General features: G+C 34.8%; 1 protein-coding gene across 1 annotated transcript; it reads right to left on the bottom strand.

Moving 5' to 3' along the window:
* Positions 1-1,006: 1,006 nt before the first annotated feature.
* On the bottom strand, positions 1,007-24,156 carry LOC111222509 (anoctamin-10-like). The gene is made up of 15 exons (XM_022746266.1): positions 24,091-24,156; positions 23,900-23,969; positions 22,155-22,432; positions 9,073-9,246; positions 8,222-8,359; positions 7,167-7,283; positions 6,874-6,990; positions 5,250-5,588; positions 4,823-5,005; positions 4,475-4,530; positions 4,310-4,384; positions 3,853-4,017; positions 3,568-3,759; positions 3,329-3,466; positions 1,007-3,225 (listed from the first exon to the last, which is right to left on the bottom strand). The coding sequence occupies exons 3-15, from the start codon at positions 22,423-22,425 to the stop codon at positions 3,088-3,090; spliced, it is 2,103 nt and encodes a 700-aa protein (XP_022601987.1). The 5' UTR covers positions 22,426-22,432; positions 23,900-23,969; positions 24,091-24,156; the 3' UTR covers positions 1,007-3,087.
* Between the last annotated feature and the right edge of the window lie 203 nt (positions 24,157-24,359).

The raw sequence follows: 24,359 nt of genomic DNA, 5'->3' as shown, positions 1-24,359 counted from the left end.
CCTCTTCCATAAATCATCTCACAACCCCTCAGTTTTTTTTTTGTTTATTTTACCTGACTGTACTTTAACTTACTTCTGCACCGTTGCACTGGTACTTCTGAATATTTCTTCCATCGCTGCCCCACAGTGGGTTCATCGCCCTTCAAGACCTCAGGAAATGCTGCTCTGATACGTGATAATGAGCAGGATGTTCATGTGAGGACAGAGGATGCTAAAACACAATGTGGGGCAGAGAACTCTAATAATACTGTATACTTTTATTGTGGTCTAAAATGCATTCAGATTCTTTACTTGAGCAAAAGTTGCACTATCACAATGTGAAATATTCCATTTCAAATAAAAGTCTTGCATTCAAAATACTACTTAAAGTGCAGCAAATCATACTTTATCAGTATTTATATGCAGGTACATTGGCTCCTGTCAGTACATTATGTAGGAGCCGTTTATCATGTTTGTTTATTGTTGTTTATGGTTTACATCAGGCCATATCACAGGTGACAGTGGTAGCTGGTAATGGCAGGGGAGGTTTAATGTGACGCAGGTGCAACAGATCCTGTTAATCAGGAACTGGTAACGGGGAGATCGCACGGTTTTTTACCGCTCATTCTCCAGGCACAGAAAAGCGAAGGCCCCCCATCACATCATATTTCACCTTTGCAATAGAAAAGTACTGTTAACCGAATTCTTTAGTAAACGGGAAACTTCATCAAGCAGTAAACACTGCGTGGACGTCCATTCTTGAAGTCTTGTCCCGCACCCAGCCGCGTGGCTACAATCAGGTCAGGACAGTCACTACATGTTATTTTGTTCTGTTACTATTAAAATGCATTAACGTGAAAGGAGCGTTTTAATGTTGTAGAACTCATATATTTCAGAATATGTTCCTATAAAATATAGAGCTGCAACTAACAATTGTTTTCATTATCAATTGATCTGCCTATTGTTTTCTTAAATTAATGATTAATTGTTTGCTTTGTAAAATGTTAGAAAAGACATAACAACCTTCTGTTGTTGCCTTCTGTATATTTTATTTTAGGTCAACTCGCAAACATAGGCACCTCTGTTTTTGACCTGAAATCCTGATCCTATAGGACCAGATTATCTCCAGGTCTGTCTTCATTGTCCTCATCACAACACCTCATCACAGTGTACACACACGAACACACACAGGTTTATGATTAGTGTCAGAGTGAAAATAAACAACAGCTGAGAACGTTTTTCACCATCCTTCTTCATCTTTGCTGAATCAGTCTTTCAGCAGCCACCGGGGCTTGTGAAAAACTGCATGTTGAATTTAAAAATAAAGATTTAAACGTGTATAGCGCCTCCTGGTGGCTGGAAAGAATACAAACTCCTGCAAACAATAACTTACATAATAAACAATACACCACTGTTCAGCAAGTATGAAAGAAAAGGATGGCTTCATCAGCTTATTCATTATGTGAATTCAAATGTGCCAGCAGTTAAGAGTGAACAATGAATTAACACTCATAGCATGAATGTGAAGTATTGGACTATGACATGTATTAGTTTTTGCACCACAGTGAACTCAAGCAGTCATTCTTAGAGGCACACAAGTGAGTAACAACTATAATCCATAACACATAAAAAAATAATATATTTCTAATAACAAAGCAGGTAACGGTCCTTTGGTTGCTCCCCATCACTTTCAATGCAAATCTTAAATCTTGGCTGTATTAACTTTATTTTATATATTATTATATTTGATTTTTAATGTGTTCCTTAAGCCATAGTGTGATTACTTTAGGAAAAATTAAGGAAAGGACAGTATCATTTGTGGAGGTAGAATTAATGACAGAAGTGCAATGTTTTTTTTCTGTTCAATGAGAGACAAACTTATTTCTCATGAATTTATGGATTTGTTGTTTAGAGTCAAATTAGGACAAGAACTTGACTTTTGACATGTAGGCAATTTCACTTAAAAAGGGGGGAAACAGTTAGCCTAGCTCTACCCAAAGGTCACAAAAACCCGTTAAGCTCACTAATTAACATACATCTCATCTGGCCAAGAAATAGCTCAGCATTTAACCACAACGTGTCATTTTCACACTTTGGTTTTTGTACGGAATAAGCAAATAAAATATAACATGCTAATTACTGAGCTTTAGAGGTGCTATTTGTAAAGCAAAGCTAGCTGTTTCCCCTGTTTAAAGCCTTATCCAGGTATCAATTACCGTCTAACTCTAGACAAGAAAATATACACATTTCCCAAAATTATGAACAATTGCTTTGAGATCTTGGGAGTTGTTATAACATAAATAGCTGGCAGAAGATTTTCTCAAATTAAACCTGCAAAAATGTATAAATTTTTTGCCACAGCAACACTAAAATATTCAGTAGAGCTGAAGGGAACTGCATCTTCAGGTGTATATAATATTTGATTAAAGCAGCTTTAAAGTTGCTGCCTTTTGTGTTATGATAACTCCAATGATGATACTGTCCTCTGATTATGAATCCTGAACACTAGCTGTAGCTTATCACTAGGTGGTAGCACTGAGTAAAACACTGCTGAAAGAGTCATCTTCAGAGGAAAAAATAACTGGAACTTTTTGCCCAATAATCTGTCTTTGACCCTGCCAGTAACATTAAATACTCTTTCCTGTCAGTCCTTCACTGAAGATTGACCGTACATACTGCAGCTATGCTGATCTTACAAGAGCTATGACAGCTTTCTTTTACTAAATCTGAACAAACCTCCTTTATCGTAACGTATCGTAATCTTTTCAAATAACCAATACATTCCATCTGCTGTCTAATATTGGAAAAAAAACATTTTAACTACTGTTTCAATTGCACTTGCAGTCTATGTGTCGAGTAATATGAAGGTGCATTTTAATTTTAAAGTGTGCACATTGCAGAAGCACCCTGTTAATTAAGAGAGCACAGCAGAAACACTTTAACAGTATACACAGGGAGTGTTAGGGATACAGCAGTAATCACTGTGGGCCGCTGCTGGAGAGGTCCGCACAACACTGAGGGGGTGGCACTGTATCCTCTGGCGGTAGCAGCCCCGCACAAGATGACACAAAGCACCAGCTCAACACTTTGAAACGCAACCAGGACTCGTCAGAATGCAGCTGGGTTAACCTGCTGCTTGAGAGCCTGCATGGACGTGTACTCAATGTGCTCTCTCTTTTTGCGGATCCAGTCGGGCTCGTCGGGGATCAAGACTGCCAGAATGACCTTCACCAAGATGAGCACATGCTGCAAGGACACAGAGGTAAAAAAAAAAAATGTAAGGGGGAGGACACACACATGTAATTATTTTGCATTTGTCTCTCATTAATCCCTCTGTCCTCCATCTTACCTCCACCAAAACAGCCAACAACAGAATGTCTGTGCTGTTCATCCCACCCTCCTGACACAGCTGCTGTAACCGTGGTGACAGCAGCAGCAGCCAGCAGTTGGACACGACAGAGACAAAACTCAGGACTTCGAAAGCAATCTGAAACACAGGACAATGACATGAGCTGTTCATCCATAACTGGCTGAGTGTGACACACCGGGTGCGTCTCATTTCTATTGTGTGCTGTGTTTTCTGCCGACCTGCCACACGCCCATGTTGGCCACAGGCGGCGAGAAGGGTTTGCGGAAGAGTTTGCAGATCTTATAGGCGTCCGCTCGGATCTCTGTTAGGTTGTTGATGAGCAGCAGCACCGCAGTCAGAGGGTAAACACAGGAGAAAAGACTCAAATACCCAAACTGCACCAGGAGCTCAATGTACTCTGCGAACAGGCCCTGTAACAAAACAAGAAGCTTGCTATCATACACTTCCAAAAGGCATTTGTTTTGACCTGCATTTTTAACAAATTCTTAATGCTGTATACACACAGGGAAAGCAGGAAGGGTGCTTTGGTTTCTAAATTTGTCCTCCTGTGGGTCATCTTCACTCTCTGTCCTATGGGGGGCGCTGATGAACCGGTCCACCAGGAAGGGTATGACCACCTCTGTCACCTGGTTCACCAGCTGGGTCACTATCAGCAAAGACCCTAGACGCTTCAGACAGAAGGGGGAAGAGAATATGTGATTTTCTTTTGTTCACCCTGGAATTATTTTCATTTCATTCACTGACTTTTTTGATCAATTTGAACTCATTCTGAAAGGGCCGACAGGTTTTACATCTAAAGATCAGCGTATATACAAAGAGCAACTAGGGATGTTTGAACCTTTGCTGCCTTGATTTTGACTGATTGTCTGATGCATGTTCCTCAGGTTTATGCAAGCGATGTATTGAATTGTTGCAGTACCACCTTAAAGAACTTAGGGACCAGTAGAGCTGAGCTGTTACCTTACGGAGCAAAGGCACGTCCTGCTTGAAGAAGGCAATGTGGAACAGCACGGCAAAATAGTTAAAGAAGGTGAACTAGGGGAAAATAGAGAAAAGAGTGAAGTGAATTAGCCTGTTAGATTAGCATTTATGAGCTAATGGTTCATGAAGAGAAGAGGAACTTACCACCAAGACTTTGGCTGTAAGATGCTTCTGGAAGGCCGACTCCTCTCTGTGGTTCTCTAAGAGGACATAAGAAGAGGTCATTGGTTTTCCATCAGCATTATAGGCAATTGTCATTCATTGTATTGTATTATATTATTCTATTATTTGTAAGATTGCATGAGCTGTTAAACTGCACTCTCATGATGACTTTCACTTCTCTTAGGTCCCACATCTTCCTCACATCCTCCTTCTGACTGCATCTGTACCAGTGTTCACCAGCTACTTATATATATATATATATATATATCCCTGTACTCATAAATATCTGAGTCTTCATTCTCCCTCTGGCATCCCCTCGGTCTTACTTACCATATTCAGTCAGAGACTGGGCCACCTTCTTGTAAACAGTCGCTAGCATATTTGTATAGCTGATGTGAAGCACTGAGGGCATGTAGAGTAAAGTCTGAGACAGCAGGGAGTCCCAGTCTTTGTGTAGGTGTTGCACCTGGGCCTCTCCCCAGTAGAAACAAAGCATACCCAGAACCACCAACCCTGCAGGAGGAGACGTGACAGGGCAGGAGAGGTGAGGGGGGAGGAAGAGCTGAGAAGAGGTTTTGCAATTTTTAATAAGAGACCACACTTCTTCATGTTTCATACGCTTGTGAGCACTTCACCTTCAGCCAACATTGACTTTGTTTTATTGCTCAGTAGATCTTTGGGAAACTTTAATGATACTTCAGCTCAGTAACATGCACCCATGAATTCACTGAATTGAAAATGAAAATGAAGGTCCTACCTAGAAAGAGCCCCACCACTGGGACCGACACCAGGGCCATACGCAGGTCTCTCTGCCATTCAGGAAAGAGGGGCTCCACACGACCTGTCACAGGGTTGACCCCAAGGTCACCGTGAAAACCAGGCCGGGGCTCTGCGAAGCGCTCGGCCAGGTGCAGGGTCCCCCAACGGTACGACAGAGAGGAGCTCCTACGTTTCCACAGCTCCATGACCACCGTGGACCAGAGCATGCTGAACACAGCCTGGATCATGTGACCACTGACCGCTGGTCCTGAATCATCTTCAACATTTGTGCCCTGTGGGCCTGAGACTGACTCCACCATCTCCTTCTGAACCTCACCTGTGATGGGCAAGAAGAACTTTGTGGCCAGTTAGTTTGTTTTTCAGTTTACATCATCCATCAGCCTAAATTACAGAGTAATTCTCAAAAGCTGGAACACCAATAAATCGAACTGAAGCAGGAAGAGTGAAATCCAGACTGTGTTGAAAACATTCATCTATCCAGAAATGTGGATTCGCTAAAATATCTTTTGCCACAATACTGACACGGCTCGGGGTCTGTTGTCCCAACGCTTGAATCAAAAGTGAAAAAAAAAAAAAAGATTACAATTGGAGGGACCATTATCAATAAATTTGGTACAAACACTGGCCTCCAAACGATGTATACCGATGGTTCTGGTGGTACTTTGTCTTTTCATCACAGGATACCTTTTTAAAATGACAGAATTTTCATCCTGTCAGCCTCAGCAGTAGTTTGAACCTATGTAATATTAGCATTTTAACACAGCAACATGCTCACAGATAGCATGGTAACATCCAAACATTAGCATGTCAGCTCATACTGATCTGTTCTCAAAGTTATAAATTAGCATATTAGCAAGTTAACTTGCTAATATGCTAAAACTTATGTGCTAATGTCATATTATTAGCACCTAATAATTTTTTAACATGCATGTGTAGAGGATAACTACAGGCATGTTAGTGTTAGCTTTACCTTGAGCTGAATGCTAATGTTGCTTTGTTATGCTAACTTAGCTAAATAGTCTTTATCTGCTGCCACCCTCAGGAAACGCTTTAGATAGCAGTGGCCAAAAATAAATTTTTCCCAGTAGTAAAGGGTAAGTATGGAAGCCAAGAGTGGCAATAATTTAATAAAGCTGTTTTCTTGTGATAATGGGATAATTGTCTTATAATACAACAGGCTGTTTCCTCAAGATAACAACATAATCAAAATGTTTTCTTGGCTTCCACAGATATGAGCATTTCAGCTTCACAGGGCCACGTGGATGACAGACTATAGGTCTTGTCTGATCCTCTCATGTCCCTTTATCTTAAGGTGCAAAGCATCACACCAGCCAGTGAAAATGAGCGTGCTGTTGGCTGGTTACTTACATAAAGTTTCCTGACTCCCCAGTATTCAGATTTAAAGTTCAAACAGTTGTTGCTGTATGTGCTGCTGACATTAAAAAACTAGCATGTGCAGCTTTAAGATACAGAAATTATCAAGTTGTGAACAGGTTTTGATTAAAGAAATGTATATGTAATATTTCTCGATTCCAAAGGTAAAATAAAGTTTTTGAGGTCATACCCACAATAAAAAATAAATGATAAATCCACACACCTACCTGAGAAGTATGTGATAGACAGGCCTAGTACTGCAGGTGGGAGTAGAGACCAGGTGTAGAAATCAAGGAAGCTGAAGTAGAAAGCCACAGAGCTTCCAAAATATCCATTGACTGAATCTGAATGAATCAACAGACAGAGGTGTCTGGTCACAGGCAGAAACCAGAAGCTTTCAAACACCTTGACATCTATTGTGTGTGTGTGTGTGTGTGTGTGTGTGTGTGCGTGTGGTGTGTGTGTGTGTGTGTGTGTGTGTGAGAGAGAGAGAGAGTTAGTGATGCTTGTTTCCACCCACCCAGTGGCTGAGCCAGCTGATTACCAGAGTACCAGGCTTCACTGAGATCCTTCAGCTGGTCTGGGTTGTGGAGGGGAAACGTGTCCTTAATCACACCAGCTGACCCAAGCTTCTGCCCTGCAACAATGCACATGACATCAAAACAACACTTCAAACCAAAGTGACTTCAGAACATGACATTTTTGCAACGACGCAATAACTAATCCATATACAGTTACATACATACATACTAGTGCACACACACTGAAATTGATGCTGAGTAAAGCAATTTCAGGATTGAATTTGAGGAGAGAAGAACAGCGGAGGTCAGCAAGACATAGATACACATAGTACTGTTGGATACTGGATGACAATGTGATGATGGTAATTCAAAACAAACATTTACATGACTGATAATATGTCAGAAAACAAAAACTGTCGTCCAAAAAATTCTGTCATTATCATGAACACACACACTGTAATTTATTTTGACCCAATCCTATATATTCATCGTCCTGCTACCAGATATACTCACTTGATAACCAAATGTTTATTCATCCTCCTGAACAAATGCACTATTTACCCTTGTTTGAATAACGTTTGCTAATACAAACGGTATCCAGCTGTTTAAGCAAATGATAGAGCCTCTTTTAAAGATGAAACTATAACACTTGCGACCTGTTTTTAAAAATGTAAATCTTCATTAGTAACATACGGCTGAGTGCTACAGACAGGGTGGGGAAGTCAAAAAGGAACAGACTAACACATTGTTGGTTTTGGTCTTTTCATGGGATTTGTTGACAATAAGTTAAAACCTAGAATAATACCAGCATTATTCTTTAAAGTGGTGATCTTCAGCTGCTGATTGTGTGTGTGTGTGTCTGTGTGTGTGTCCTGAGGCATTAAAAACATTTAAAAACAAATCAGAAAACCAAAATCCTAACCCTCACTTTGTCGTCACATTACTCCAATAATAAGTGATATTATTATTATTTATCTCAATGGATATTTTTCAGTTTTTACATTTGATTTCTCCATACTGATCTGAAATCTAAAAACACAGTGAGAGTACTCACAGATGTTGTCTCGGTGTTGCAGCGTGTAGTCGTCAGACAGGCCGGGTATTCTCACGTCTCTCTGTGCTCGCAAACCGTCTAGCTCATACTTCACTATGTACTGTCGCTCCGCCAGCGTCAGGAACACCTCCATGTTGTCTGTCGCACACATGAACAGATACAGATACATTCATACATGAATACAAACAAACATGCAAATACCAGCCTTTCCACTGAGGAGGACGTGGAAGTAAATTAACAACTATTACAGGACCTCAGCTGGCAAGAGAGAACGACATCCAACTACTTGATTTATGTCTTGACACCAGCTATTTCATGTACAAAGGAACAACCAGCACAGCAATACAGTTTGTCTTTGTCACATAGAAGACATACTTTGCAAGACATTTAATAAGTGTGGACACTGATTGCAGATTTCAGACCAGACTTTTCAGCTCACAGTGTTCTCAGTCTTGTTCCCATTGGAGGGGAATTTATTTCCGTTGAATTGGTTCATTCACTGTTAGAGAATATATGTGTGAGGTACATATGTTTGATTCTATAATCAGTCCAGAAGTACAAAGGGACACAGTGGACAGCTTGAGTCTTGGCAATCTTTGGCAATTATTTTTGCATTGAAAAATTCATTCAAATCGCATGTCCATGTCCAAGTTTTCATGTGAACAGGACTGTGTGCTGCCATTCCACAAAGACCAATATTCTAAGTTCGTACCTATTGTCCTCTTAATTTGAAACAAAAATGTGATGATAAAGTTTTGATGCACTGTGTTGTATTAAAGTACTAACTTACTTGCCTCTCTCATATTATATTAAGTATATTCATGAAGACACTCAAAGCTCCTCTGCCGTACCTGAATCTTTAAAGTTGTCCCTGTCATTGTAGGAGAAGGCCTCCATGTCCCCGTTGCGGTAAGGCTTACACAGACCCAACTCTTCAGTGGCTCGTAGTAATGTACATCGTGGGGCGGAGACCACAATGATGTCACCGCTTGCGTCCTCGCCTGGATGGGCCAGTAATGCAGCACCTGGTGTGGGACAGTAGGGGAAAGAGGGAGTATTGAAACTTTTATTTTGAATTTGTGACCAAAAGAGAGGCCAGTATAGAGAGGGGGAACAGCTATAGTAACCAATAATGATGAATGTACTAAAGATCTAAACCTATCCTTAAAATATTGAGCTGGCCACATTCCTTCAATAGGAAAGAGCTTCTTTCAGTAGTTGATATGTTGTCCAGACAAATAGACAGTGGAGGTGTGAGCTTCATGATGTCAAAGGTAACTGACAGGGCTTTGCATGATTTAGGTGTAATGTACTGAGACAATGAGGAGCTCTGTCTTAGCTAGGTTGACCTTTATGTGCTGGTCTGACATTTAGCCAAAGGAAAAGAGTTGCAGTGTTGTGCATGGACGTGATAAAAGATAATGTTCATGCTAAACAAATAGCTAGCTTTTTTAGCTGTCTTGTTAAAGCTAAATACTGTGTGTACTTATCTATGGAGACAAGTGTTTTTAATTATTTAAGTAAAATTTAAGTATACAGTATTTTAAAAAGTTTAGAGGTTTGGTCCAATACAATACAATTTTTTTTGCTGCCTTTCTGGTATAGAATTTGGAAATTAAGTTGCTTAAGTTGTCTAACTAGCTAACTTAACTCTACGCAAAATATTCAAATCCCAAGCTCCTTGTTTTTATGGTTGTACCATTCCATCAAGTGGAAAACATAATTTTATACAGAATTGCAGAAAGAAATTCAACCTGACATGGTTTCTTTGGAAAGTTTCTGATATCAGTTTCAAACAGGGATCTGTGAGGTGAAACATTGCACAGCATTGGTTTTACTGATGGGTCAACCAGTGTAAAATAAAAAAATATTTGTGTAATCTAAAAAGATTCAACCATGGAGAGGTGAACCCATCTGAAATTCTCCTTCAGATCTCATCCAAAACCATATGATAATAATGAAGTGAAACAAAAAGCTAATGTCATGTTTTATGTCCTAGTTGAATGGTAACAAACCACCAGCATGGAAATGCAAATGCCATCAATGATTAAATGCTAAAGACCTTACAAGCAATGAATCATTTTCAATAGGAACATGGGTGTAAGTTTGCATATGGATGGAGACATGTCCTTACCAATATTTTGAGAGGACAGAATTGTCCCTAACAATATTTGAGTGACTACAGTGACTTCACACTGTGTGGAGTGAATTGATATTAGATCATTACAATGTGCCCTACAAGGGGTTTCCAAGACAACCTATTTAAACATGCTAGCATTTGATTGACTGAAGGGCTTCTGTGTTCTGTAGGCTAGCAGTCAAATTGTCAACAGGAGTAAACATAAAATGGACATATCAAAGTGTGAGTTTAATTTTTGTCAAAAAATCCCATGAAAAACTCACCATGAATATCATGATGTTTTCAGGCCTTACTATACTATACTGTTTTTATGCCTTGTTATACATTGACTTTGTGTGGGAGTGACATGTTGGGGGAATGGTTAGAACTGTTGCCTTTCAGTGAGTGGGTTTGAATCCTATGCATGCTGCCTTTCTTTGTGGAGTTTGTATTTTCTCCCACAATCCAAAGAGATGGACATATGCCTTACTATTCTATAGTGTTTTCATACCTTATTATACTGTGGCTTTATACTGGATTGGCATTGTAGTGCAATGGTTAAAATTTACCTTTCAGTGAGAAGGTTGGGGGTTCAATTCCCAGTTTTGCACTCTTACTTTACAGAGTTTGTATGTTCTCCAACACTCCAAAGACATGTACATACACCTAATTATACTATGATGTTTTTATGACATTTTATGCCTTACTATACTATGATGTTTTTTGACGTTTTTATGCCTTAATATACTATGACGTATTTATGACATTTTATGTTCCGCTATACTATGACGTTTTTATGATATTTTTTACCCTACTGTAATGTGATGTTTTTATGCCTTATTATACTGTGACATTTCTATGATATTTTATACCTTACTATACTATGCTGTTTCATACCTTATTATACGATGCCTTTGCAATGGATTGGCATGATGGTGCAATGGTTAGAAGTGTTGCCTTTCAGTGAGAAGGTGTGAGTTTCAATCCGAGGCTTGGAGGCTTTCTCTGTGGAGGTTATATGTTCTCCCACAATCCAAAGAGATGCACATATGCCCTATTATACTATGACATTTTACGCCTTACTATACAATGACGTGTTTATGACATTTAAATCCTTACTATACAATGACGTTTTTATGAAATTTCATGCCTTACTATACAATGACATTTTGTGACGTTTTATGCCTTACTATACTCTGACTTTTTTTACGTTTTTACGCCATAATATACTATGACCTTTTTATGCCTTACTATCCTATGACATTTTTATGCCTTACTATCCTATGACATTTTTATGCCTTACTATCCTATGACATTTTTATGCCTTACTATCCTATGACATTTTTATGCCTTACTATCCTATGACATTTTTATGCCTTACTATCCTATGACATTTTTATGCCTTACTATCCTATGACATTTTTATGCCTTACTATCCTATGACATTTTTATGCCTTACTATCCTATGACATTTTTATGCCTTACTATCCTATGACATTTTTATGCCTTACTATCCTATGACATTTTTATGCCTTACTATCCTATGACATTTTTATGCCTTACTATCCTATGACATTTTTATGCCTTACTATCCTATGACATTTTTATGCCTTACTATCCTATGACATTTTTATGCCTTACTATCCTATGACATTTTTATGCCTTACTATCCTATGACATTTTTATGCCTTACTATCCTATGACATTTTTATGCCTTACTATCCTATGACATTTTTATGCCTTACTATCCTATGACATTTTTATGCCTTACTATCCTATGACATTTTTATGCCTTACTATCCTATGACATTTTTATGCCTTACTATCCTATGACATTTTTATGCCTTACTATCCTATGACATTTTTATGCCTTACTATCCTATGACATTTTTATGCCTTACTATCCTATGACATTTTTATGCCTTACTATCCTATGACATTTTTATGCCTTACTATCCTATGACATTTTTATGCCTTACTATCCTATGACATTTTTATGCCTTACTATCCTATGACATTTTTATGCCTTACTATCCTATGACATTTTTATGCCTTACTATCCTATGACATTTTTATGCCTTACTATCCTATGACATTTTTATGCCTTACTATCCTATGACATTTTTATGCCTTACTATCCTATGACATTTTTATGCCTTACTATCCTATGACATTTTTATGCCTTACTATCCTATGACATTTTTATGCCTTACTATCCTATGACATTTTTATGCCTTACTATCCTATGACATTTTTATGCCTTACTATCCTATGACATTTTTATGCCTTACTATCCTATGACATTTTTATGCCTTACTATCCTATGACATTTTTATGCCTTACTATCCTATGACATTTTTATGCCTTACTATCCTATGACATTTTTATGCCTTACTATCCTATGACATTTTTATGCCTTACTATCCTATGACATTTTTATGCCTTACTATCCTATGACATTTTTATGCCTTACTATCCTATGACATTTTTATGCCTTACTATCCTATGACATTTTTATGCCTTACTATCCTATGACATTTTTATGCCTTACTATCCTATGACATTTTTATGCCTTACTATCCTATGACATTTTTATGCCTTACTATCCTATGACATTTTTATGCCTTACTATCCTATGACATTTTTATGCCTTACTATCCTATGACATTTTTATGCCTTACTATCCTATGACATTTTTATGCCTTACTATCCTATGACATTTTTATGCCTTACTATCCTATGACATTTTTATGCCTTACTATCCTATGACATTTTTATGCCTTACTATCCTATGACATTTTTATGCCTTACTATCCTATGACATTTTTATGCCTTACTATCCTATGACATTTTTATGCCTTACTATCCTATGACATTTTTATGCCTTACTATCCTATGACATTTTTATGCCTTACTATCCTATGACATTTTTATGCCTTACTATAATATGACATTTTTATAACATCTTATTCCTCACTATACTATGACATTTTATGCCTTACTGTACTTTGACCTTTTTATGCCTTACTATACTATGACGTTTTTATGTCTTATCATAGTAAGACCTTTCTATGACATTTTATGCCTTACTATACTATGATGTTTTTTGACGTTTTTATGCCTTACTATACTATGACGTTTTTATGTCTTATCATAGTAAGACCTTTCTATGACATTTTATGCCTTACTATACTATGATGTTTTTTGACGTTTTTATGCCTTACTATACTATGACGTTTTTATGTCTTATCATAGTAAGACCTTTCTATGACATTTTATGCCTTACTATACTATGATGTTTTTTGACGTTTTTATGCCTTACTATACTATGACGTTTTTATGTCTTATCATAGTAAGACCTTTCTATGACATTTTATGCCTTACTATACTATGATGTTTTTTGACGTTTTTATGCCTTACTATACTATGACGTTTTTATGTCTTATCATAGTAAGACCTTTCTATGACATTTTATGCCTTACTATACTATGATGTTTTTTGACGTTTTTATGCCTTACTATACTATGACGTTTTTATGTCTTATCATAGTAAGACCTTTCTATGACATTTTATGCCTTACTATACTATGATGTTTTTTGACGTTTTTATGCCTTACTATACTATGACGTTTTTATGTCTTATCATAGTAAGACCTTTCTATGACATTTTATGCCTTACTATACTATGATGTTTTTTGACGTTTTTATGCCTTACTATACTATGACGTTTTTATGTCTTATCATAGTAAGACCTTTCTATGACATTTTATGCCTTACTATACTATGATGTTTTTTGACGTTTTTATGCCTTACTATACTATGACGTTTTTATGTCTTATCATAGTAAGACCTTTCTATGACATTTTATGCCTTACTATACTATGATGTTTTTTGACGTTTTTATGCCTTACTATACTATGACGTTTTTATGTCTTATCATAGTAAGACCTTTCTATGACATTTTATGCCTTACTATACTATGATGTTTTTTGACGTTTTTATGCCTTACTATACTATGACGTTTTTATGTCTTATCATAGTAAGACCTTTCTATGACATTTTATGCCTTACTATACTATGATGTTTTTTGACGTTTTTATGCCTTACTATACTATGACGTTTTTATGTCTTATCATAGTAAGACCTTTCTATGACATTTTATGCCTTACTATACTATGATGTTTTTTGACGTTTTTATGCCTTACTATACTATGACGTTTTTATGTCTTATCATAGTAAGACCTTTCTATGACATTTTATGCCTTACTATACTATGATGTTTTTTGACGTTTTTATGCCTTACTATACTATGACGTTTTTATGTCTTATCATAGTAAGACCTTTCTATGACATTTTATGCCTTACTATACTATGATGTTTTTTGACGTTTTTATGCCTTACTATACTATGACGTTTTTATGTCTTATCATAGTAAGACCTTTCTATGACATTTTATGCCTTACTATACTATGATGTTTTTTGACGTTTTTATGCCTTACTATACTATGACGTTTTTATGTCTTATCATAGTAAGACCTTTCTATGACATTTTATGCCTTACTATACTATGATGTTTTTTGACGTTTTTATGCCTTACTATACTATGACGTTTTTATGTCTTATCATAGTAAGACCTTTCTATGACATTTTATGCCTTACTATACTATGATGTTTTTTGACGTTTTTATGCCTTACTATACTATGACGTTTTTATGTCTTATCATAGTAAGACCTTTCTATGACATTTTATGCCTTACTATACTATGATGTTTTTTGACGTTTTTATGCCTTACTATACTATGACGTTTTTATGTCTTATCATAGTAAGACCTTTCTATGACATTTTATGCCTTACTATACTATGATGTTTTTTGACGTTTTTATGCCTTACTATACTATGACGTTTTTATGTCTTATCATAGTAAGACCTTTCTATGACATTTTATGCCTTACTATACTATGATGTTTTTTGACGTTTTTATGCCTTACTATACTATGACGTTTTTATGTCTTATCATAGTAAGACCTTTCTATGACATTTTATGCCTTACTATACTATGATGTTTTTTGACGTTTTTATGCCTTACTATACTATGACGTTTTTATGTCTTATCATAGTAAGACCTTTCTATGACATTTTATGCCTTACTATACTATGATGTTTTTTGACGTTTTTATGCCTTACTATACTATGACGTTTTTATGTCTTATCATAGTAAGACCTTTCTATGACATTTTATGCCTTACTATACTATGATGTTTTTTGACGTTTTTATGCCTTACTATACTATGACGTTTTTATGACATTTTATTCCTTACTATACTATGACGTTTTTATGTCTTATCATAGTAAGACCTTTCTATGACATTTTATGCCTTACTATACTATGATGTTTTTTGATGTTTTTATGCCTTACTATACTATGACATTTTTATGACATTTTATGCCTTACTATACTATGACGTTTTTATGTCTTATTATAGTAAAACATTTCTATGACATTTTATGCCTTGCTATACTATGACGTTTTTTATGTTTTTATGCCTTAATATACCATGATCTTTTTATGACATTTTTTGCATTGCTATACTATGACATTTTTATGCCTTACTATACTATAATGTTTTTTATGTTTTGTTGCCTTAATATACTAGGACGTTTTTATGACATTTTATGCCTTACTACTATGACGTGTTTATGACATTTTATGCCTTGCTATACTATGACGTTTTTATGCCTTACTATACTATGACGTGTTTATGACATTTTATGCCTTGCTATACTATGACGTTTTTATGCCTTACTATACTATGACGTGTTTATGACATTTTATGCCTTGCTATACTATGACGTTTTTATGCCTTACTATACTATGACGTGTTTATGACATTTTATGCCTTGCTATACTATGACGTTTTTATGCCTTACTATACTATGACGTGTTTATGACATTTTATGCCTTGCTATACTATGACGTTTTTATGCCTTACTATACTATGACGTGTTTATGACATTTTATGCCTTGCTATACTATGACGTTTTTATGCCTTACTATACTATGACGTGTTTATGACATTTTATGCCTTGCTATACTATGACGTTTTTATGCCTTACTATACTATGACGTGTTTATGACATTTTATGCCTTGCTATACTATGACGTTTTTATGCCTTACTATACTATGACGTTTTTATGACATTTTATGCCTTAATATACTATTACCTTTTTATGACATTTTTATGCCTTACTATACTATAATGTTTTTTATGTTTTGTTGCCTTAATATACTATGACGTTTTTATGACATTTTATGCCTTACTACTATGACGTGTTTATGACATTTTATGCCTTGCTATACTATGACATTTTATGCCTCATTATACTATGACATTTTTATGCCTCACTATACTATGACATTTTATGCCTTACTATACTATGACGTTTTTATGCCTTACCATACTATTCATTTTTTGACATTTTATGCCTTACTATACTATGACGTTTTTTATGACATTTTATGCCTTACTATACTATGACGTTTTTTGACGTTTTTATGCCTTACTATACTATGACGTTTTTATGACATTTTATGCCTTACTATACTATGACATTTTTATGACATTTTATGCCTTACTATACTATGACGTTTTTATGTCTTATTATAGTAAGACATTTCTATGACATTTCATGCCTTACTATACTATGATGTTTTTTGACGTTTTCATGCCTTAATGTACTATGATCTTTTTATGACATTTTTTGCCTTGCTATACTATGACATTTTTATGCCTCATTATACTGTGACATTTTATGCCTTAATATACTATTACCTTTTTATGACATTTTTATGCCTTACTATACTATGATGTTTTTTTATGTTTTTATGCCTTAATATACTATGTTCTTTTTATGACATTTTTTGCCTTGCTATACTATGACTTTTTTTAATGTTTTTATGCCTTAATATACTATTACCTTTTTATGACATTTTTATGCTTTACTATACTATGATGTTTTTTGACGTTTTTATGCCTTACTATACTATGACGTTTTTATGCCTTAATATACTATGATCTTTTACTATACTATGACGTTTTTATGCCTTAATATACTATGATCTTTTACTATACTATGACGTTTTTATGCCTTAATATACTATGATCTTTTACTATACTATGACGTTTTTATGCCTTAATATACTATGATCTTTTACTATACTATGACGTTTTTATGCCTTAATATACTATGATCTTTTACTATACTATGACGTTTTTATGCCTTAATATACTATGATCTTTTACTATACTATGACGTTTTTATGCCTTAATATACTATGATCTTTTACTATACTATGACGTTTTTATGCCTTAATATACTATGATCTTTTACTATACTATGACGTTTTTATGCCTTAATATACTATGATCTTTTACTATACTATGACGTTTTTATGCCTTAATATACTATGATCTTTTACTATACTATGACGTTTTTATGCCTTAATATACTATGATCTTTTACTATACTATGACGTTTTTATGCCTTAATATACTATGATCTTTTACTATACTATGACGTTTTTATGCCTTAATATACTATGATCTTTTACTATACTATGACGTTTTTATGCCTTAATATACTATGATCTTTTACTATACTATGACGTTTTTATGCCTTAATATACTATGATCTTTTACTATACTATGACGTTTTTATGCCTTAATATACTATGATCTTTTACTATACTATGACGTTTTTATGCCTTAATATACTATGATCTTTTACTATACTATGACGTTTTTATGCCTTAATATACTATGATCTTTTACTATACTATGACGTTTTTATGCCTTAATATACTATGATCTTTTACTATACTATGACGTTTTTATGCCTTAATATACTATGATCTTTTACTATACTATGACGTTTTTATGCCTTAATATACTATGATCTTTTACTATACTATGACGTTTTTATGCCTTAATATACTATGATCTTTTACTATACTATGACGTTTTTATGCCTTAATATACTATGATCTTTTACTATACTATGACGTTTTTATGCCTTAATATACTATGATCTTTTACTATACTATGACGTTTTTATGCCTTAATATACTATGATCTTTTACTATACTATGACGTTTTTATGCCTTAATATACTATGATCTTTTACTATACTATGACGTTTTTATGCCTTAATATACTATGATCTTTTACTATACTATGACGTTTTTATGCCTTAATATACTATGATCTTTTACTATACTATGACGTTTTTATGCCTTAATATACTATGATCTTTTACTATACTATGACGTTTTTATGCCTTAATATACTATGATCTTTTACTATACTATGACGTTTTTATGCCTTAATATACTATGATCTTTTACTATACTATGACGTTTTTATGCCTTAATATACTATGATCTTTTACTATACTATGACGTTTTTATGCCTTAATATACTATGATCTTTTACTATACTATGACGTTTTTATGCCTTAATATACTATGATCTTTTACTATACTATGACGTTTTTATGCCTTAATATACTATGATCTTTTACTATACTATGACGTTTTTATGCCTTAATATACTATGATCTTTTACTATACTATGACGTTTTTATGCCTTAATATACTATGATCTTTTACTATACTATGACGTTTTTATGCCTTAATATACTATGATCTTTTACTATACTATGACGTTTTTATGCCTTAATATACTATGATCTTTTACTATACTATGACGTTTTTATGCCTTAATATACTATGATCTTTTACTATACTATGACGTTTTTATGCCTTAATATACTATGATCTTTTACTATACTATGACGTTTTTATGCCTTAATATACTATGATCTTTTACTATACTATGACGTTTTTATGCCTTAATATACTATGATCTTTTACTATACTATGACGTTTTTATGCCTTAATATACTATGATCTTTTACTATACTATGACGTTTTTATGCCTTAATATACTATGATCTTTTACTATACTATGACGTTTTTATGCCTTAATATACTATGATCTTTTACTATACTATGACGTTTTTATGCCTTAATATACTATGATCTTTTACTATACTATGACGTTTTTATGCCTTAATATACTATGATCTTTTACTATACTATGACGTTTTTATGCCTTAATATACTATGATCTTTTACTATACTATGACGTTTTTATGCCTTAATATACTATGATCTTTTACTATACTATGACGTTTTTATGCCTTAATATACTATGATCTTTTACTATACTATGACGTTTTTATGCCTTAATATACTATGATCTTTTACTATACTATGACGTTTTTATGCCTTAATATACTATGATCTTTTACTATACTATGACGTTTTTATGCCTTAATATACTATGATCTTTTACTATACTATGACGTTTTTATGCCTTAATATACTATGATCTTTTACTATACTATGACGTTTTTATGTCTTATTTTGTAAGACATTTCTATGACATTTTATGCCTTACTATACTATGATGTTTTTTGACGTTTTTATGCCTTAATATACTATGATCTTTTTATGACATTTTTTGCCTTGCTATACTATGACGTTTTTTTATGTTTTTATGCCTTAATATACTATGTTCTTTTTATGACATTTTTTGCCTTGCTATACTATGACATTTTTATGCCCCATTATACAATGACATTTTTATGCATTACTATACTATGATATTTTTATGACATTTTATGCCTTACTAGACTATTACGTTTTTATGACATTTATATGCCTTAATATACTATGATGTTTTTTGATGTTTTTATGCCTTACTATACTATGACATTTTTATGACATTTTATGCCTTACTATACTATGACATTTTTATGACATTTTATGCCTTACTATACTATGACGTTTTTATGTCTTATTATAGTAAGACATTTCTATGACATTTTATGCCTTACTATACTATGACGTTTTTTATGTTTTTATGCCTTAATGTACTATGATCTTTTTATGAAATTTTTTGCCTTGCTATACTATGACATTTTTATGCCTCACTATACAATGACATTTTTATGCATTACTATACTATGATGTTTTTATGACATTTTATGCCTTAATATACTATGACATTTTATGCCTTACTATACTATGACGTTTTTTATTTTTTATGCCTTAATGTACTATGACTTTTTTATGACATTTTATGCCTTACTATACTATGACGTTTTTATGTCTTATTATAGTAAGACATTTCTATGACATTTTATGCCTTACTATACTATGACGTTTTTTATGACATTTTATGCCTTACTATACTATGACGTTTTTATGACATTTTATGCCTTACTATACTATGACATTTTTATGACATTTTATGCCTTACTATACTATGACGTTTTTATGTCTTATTATAGTAAGACATTTCTATGACATTTTATGCCTTACTATATGATGACGTTTTTTATGTTTTTATGCCTTAATATACTATGATCTTTTTATGACATTTTTTGCCTTGCTATACTATGGCATTTTTAGCATCACTATACAATGACATTTTTATGCATTACTATACTATGATGTTTTTATGACATTTTATGCCTTAATATACAATGACATTTTTATGCCTTACTATACTATGACGTTTTTTATTTTTTATGCCTTACTATACTATGACGTTTTTATGCCTTACTATACTATACATTTTTATGACATTTTATGCCTTACTATACTATGACGTTTTTTATTTTTTATGCCTTAATATACTATGACTTTTTTATGACATTTTATGCCTTACTATACTATGACGTTTTTTATGACATTTTATGCCTTACTATACTATGACGTTTTTATGACATTCATAAGCCTTACTATACTATGATGTTATTATAAGACTTTATGCCTTACTTTACTATGAAGTTTTCATACCTTAGTATACTATGACGTTTTTATCATAAGACTTTATGCCTTACTCTACTATGACGTTCTCATACCTTAGTATACTATGACGTTTTTATGCCTTTCTATACTATGATATTTTTATGGCTTATTATGCGATGACTATGGGACAGAGTGGCATGTTGGTGCAATGGTTAAAAATGTTACCTTTCAGTTGGAAGGTTGTGGGTTCACATCCCAAGCTTGGAGCTTTTCTTTGTGGAGTTTGTATATTCTCCCACAATCCAAAGAGATGCACATAAACCTTTTTATACAATGACGTCTTTTATGAAATTTTATGCCTTACTATACTATGCCGTTTTTTGACATTATTATGCATTACTATTCTAAGACATTTTTATGACATTTTATGCCTTACCATACGTACACTGTTGCTCATGAAGTTGGAATAAAATATTTTTTTACCTCTTTCCATGAAATGATTGTGACAATATGATTTATTCTTGACAGATAAAGTGTATATCTTCTCAAAACTTTAGTAGTCAATCTTTTCCCAAGTTATTACTGATGCATTTAAAAAGGAATAAACAGAGGATTGTGTCTTAAAACAAAATTATTCCAACTTTACGGGCAACAGTGTATATTACATATGCGTATGGGCATTCCTGAATCTAAATTCAGATCTTAAATGTAATAAACTGTTTGATTGACAGCATTAAAAAACCAATCTCTTTATTGCGTCCCTACCAATGTTGAGACCAAACCTACGCCCTTGTTCAATATATTTCCATTATGAGAGCGACAGATGTGCTCATAAATGTTCCAGCTGCAGGCATTTCTATACAGGGTAGCAATCAATGGAGATTGGAGATGGATCTCTACATTACTCCTGCAGCTCTTTTCTGTTATTCAAACTTACCTCCATCTTTCTGAGGAGCTCCAATTAGTCTGATGAGCCACCTCTTCGTCTCTGGCCGAACCTTTTCTCCGAGCTTCACCAGAAGCAACGGCTCCACCCGCTCTGACACACAACAGGGGCAGTTGACCTTTGTCCAGCCTGGTCCAATGGTGGTAGCGCCCAGTTTGCCTAGGACCTTTCCCCCTGGAATCTCATTCTCTGGCTGCTGGGCTTTCTCACTGCTGCTGCTGCCACCAGCACCTCCACCTTCATCACTACCTTCCTTAATCATGGTAAGACTGGGAAGACATGGTCACAAAAATTGTATTAGTTTGTCATGATGTGGCTTGAGTCCATTAAAACATCATTATCACCCAACAAGAGTGCTAGGAAGGCATCAAAGGAGTAAACATGGTTTGTGGAAAATGTGAGGAGGATTGAAAGTTTCCCTCTTCTTCTACACTGTTGGATTTATTTTTTTTTTCTGTTTTTTAGCAAAATATCTTGACAACTATTGGATCCCTTGCCGTGAAATATTGTATAGACATTAATGGAGTCCACAGGATGAATCTTTCAGAAATATCTCACGATCTGTTCAATATATAAATAGATCTGTTGGATTCCTACAAAGCTAATGGCATTCCCATCAGCCTTGTCTGTACTTTTGTATTTAGTGCTAATTAGCAAAAGCTAGCATGCTAAACTGTGACAATGCAACAATTATACCTGCTAAACACCATCGTGTTTGCATCCTGACATCAGTATTTGCCCCAAGGCACAAGCAGTGTTAAGCCTCACAGGTGCTAGCGTGGCTGTAGACTCGAGGGGTGGTTTTCACAACTTTTCTACTCAACAGTGTAGATTGAAGGTAAAAGAGAAGTTCTTACTTCTTCCTTACAAATTTTTTTTTTCATTACTAAATTATTTTTAATCTACTTGTAAAATGATTATAGCCAAGTTATGACAATGAACTGAACTCTGTCAACAACAGGCTCACATTCTTACCTCATGCTGGTCCTAAAAACTGAAAAGTGCTTGCAATATAATCTTTACAGTAAAAGCCCAGGCTGTCAACAATGACAAAGTTTGGTTAATTATCAAAACTTGGCTATTATCCTTTTACAAGTTGATTAAAAGTCATGAAGTTATGAAAAAAAACAGTTTTGTTAGGAAGAAGTCAGAACTTATCCTCCTGTTTAAGGTTATTGTGCCACCAACCACTACTAGCTCTTGTAACCACCTTCCCGACGCACTGCCAATAGACTTTTTAGAATCCATCATTTCCATACCTAAGTGCAGCAGACAGTTATTATTTTCATTTTTGCATTTTCATTGCCAGCTATAACATAGGATTGCGTTTAGATTTGCATGTGAGACAGAACGTGCAGTATTTTCAGGCATAAATCGCCAGTGATCTGCATCCTGTAGATTCTCATTTGCACTCTAGCTGTGCACTTAAGATATAAATCTGCACTAAATGTTTCAGTTTCTTGGGGAGGAAACAGTGGTTAATTCAGCCTTAACAGCAGATAAAAAAAAAAGAAAAATCCAGTCCCTCTGTTTTGACTGCATCGACGCTGGGCTTGAAGATACACTGACCTACAGACGGCAGTCGTGAAACACCGGATAAGACTGACAGAGAGACCAAACTGAAAGTGGTTCAGTACTTCCTATTGTGATCGAATTGCTGTTTAAACAGGCAGTGACAGTAGGAGAGAGACATATATGGTTAAAGAAACAATGAGTCAGAAAACAGCCTACAACACCTGGCAGGGCGTTGATGATGAGGCTCTGGTCTCCGGTCCTACAGCAGGCCCACACACCCCCTCCAAACTCCTGTTTGAACACATACACAGGCATACACGCATAGAGAGAGAGGAACATAAAGACAACATGTACTCAGTTTTCCTGAAAAGAAACCAGGAACAACACACTCTCACTCTCTGCTCACACTTACCCAGCCTCAGTGTATACTTCCTCCAGGCTTTCTGTCCATGTATCTATATGTGTGTGTGTGTGTATGGTAGGAATGCGGAGGAACTTCCCAGAGACTGCAGGGTGTGGAGGGCTGTTTGGTTTATTGTCAGGCTCCTCCCTCCTGCCTGCTCCCTGCTTTACTGCTGCTGCAGCCCAGGGTCCTACTGCACCACTTCCCTCTGCTTCCCTGTATTAACAGACCTAAAGAAGTCCAGGGTAGTTTGGTTTGAAACCTCAGAAATTCTCCAC

Source organism: Seriola dumerili, unplaced genomic scaffold (assembly GCF_002260705.1).
Source record: "Seriola dumerili isolate Sdu_G_001 unplaced genomic scaffold, Sdu_1.0 BDQW01000097.1, whole genome shotgun sequence".
NCBI classification, from domain to species: Eukaryota; Metazoa; Chordata; class Actinopteri; order Carangiformes; family Carangidae; genus Seriola; species Seriola dumerili.
This window is presented reverse-complemented; position numbering and strand designations above follow the sequence as displayed.

Excerpts from the sequence above, each read along its gene's own strand:
- LOC111222509 (XM_022746266.1), bottom strand. The coding sequence starts at position 22,425 with ATGATTAAGGAAGGTAGTGATGAAGGTGGAGGTGCTGGTGGCAGCAGC. Across the intron at positions 5,006-5,249 it reads AGTGGTGGGGCTCTTTCTAG|GGTTGGTGGTTCTGGGTATG; the intron begins GTAGGACCTTCA and ends CTCCTCCTGCAG. Across the intron at positions 4,385-4,474 it reads TTACAGCCAAAGTCTTGGTG|TTCACCTTCTTTAACTATTT; the intron begins GTAAGTTCCTCT and ends ATTTTCCCCTAG.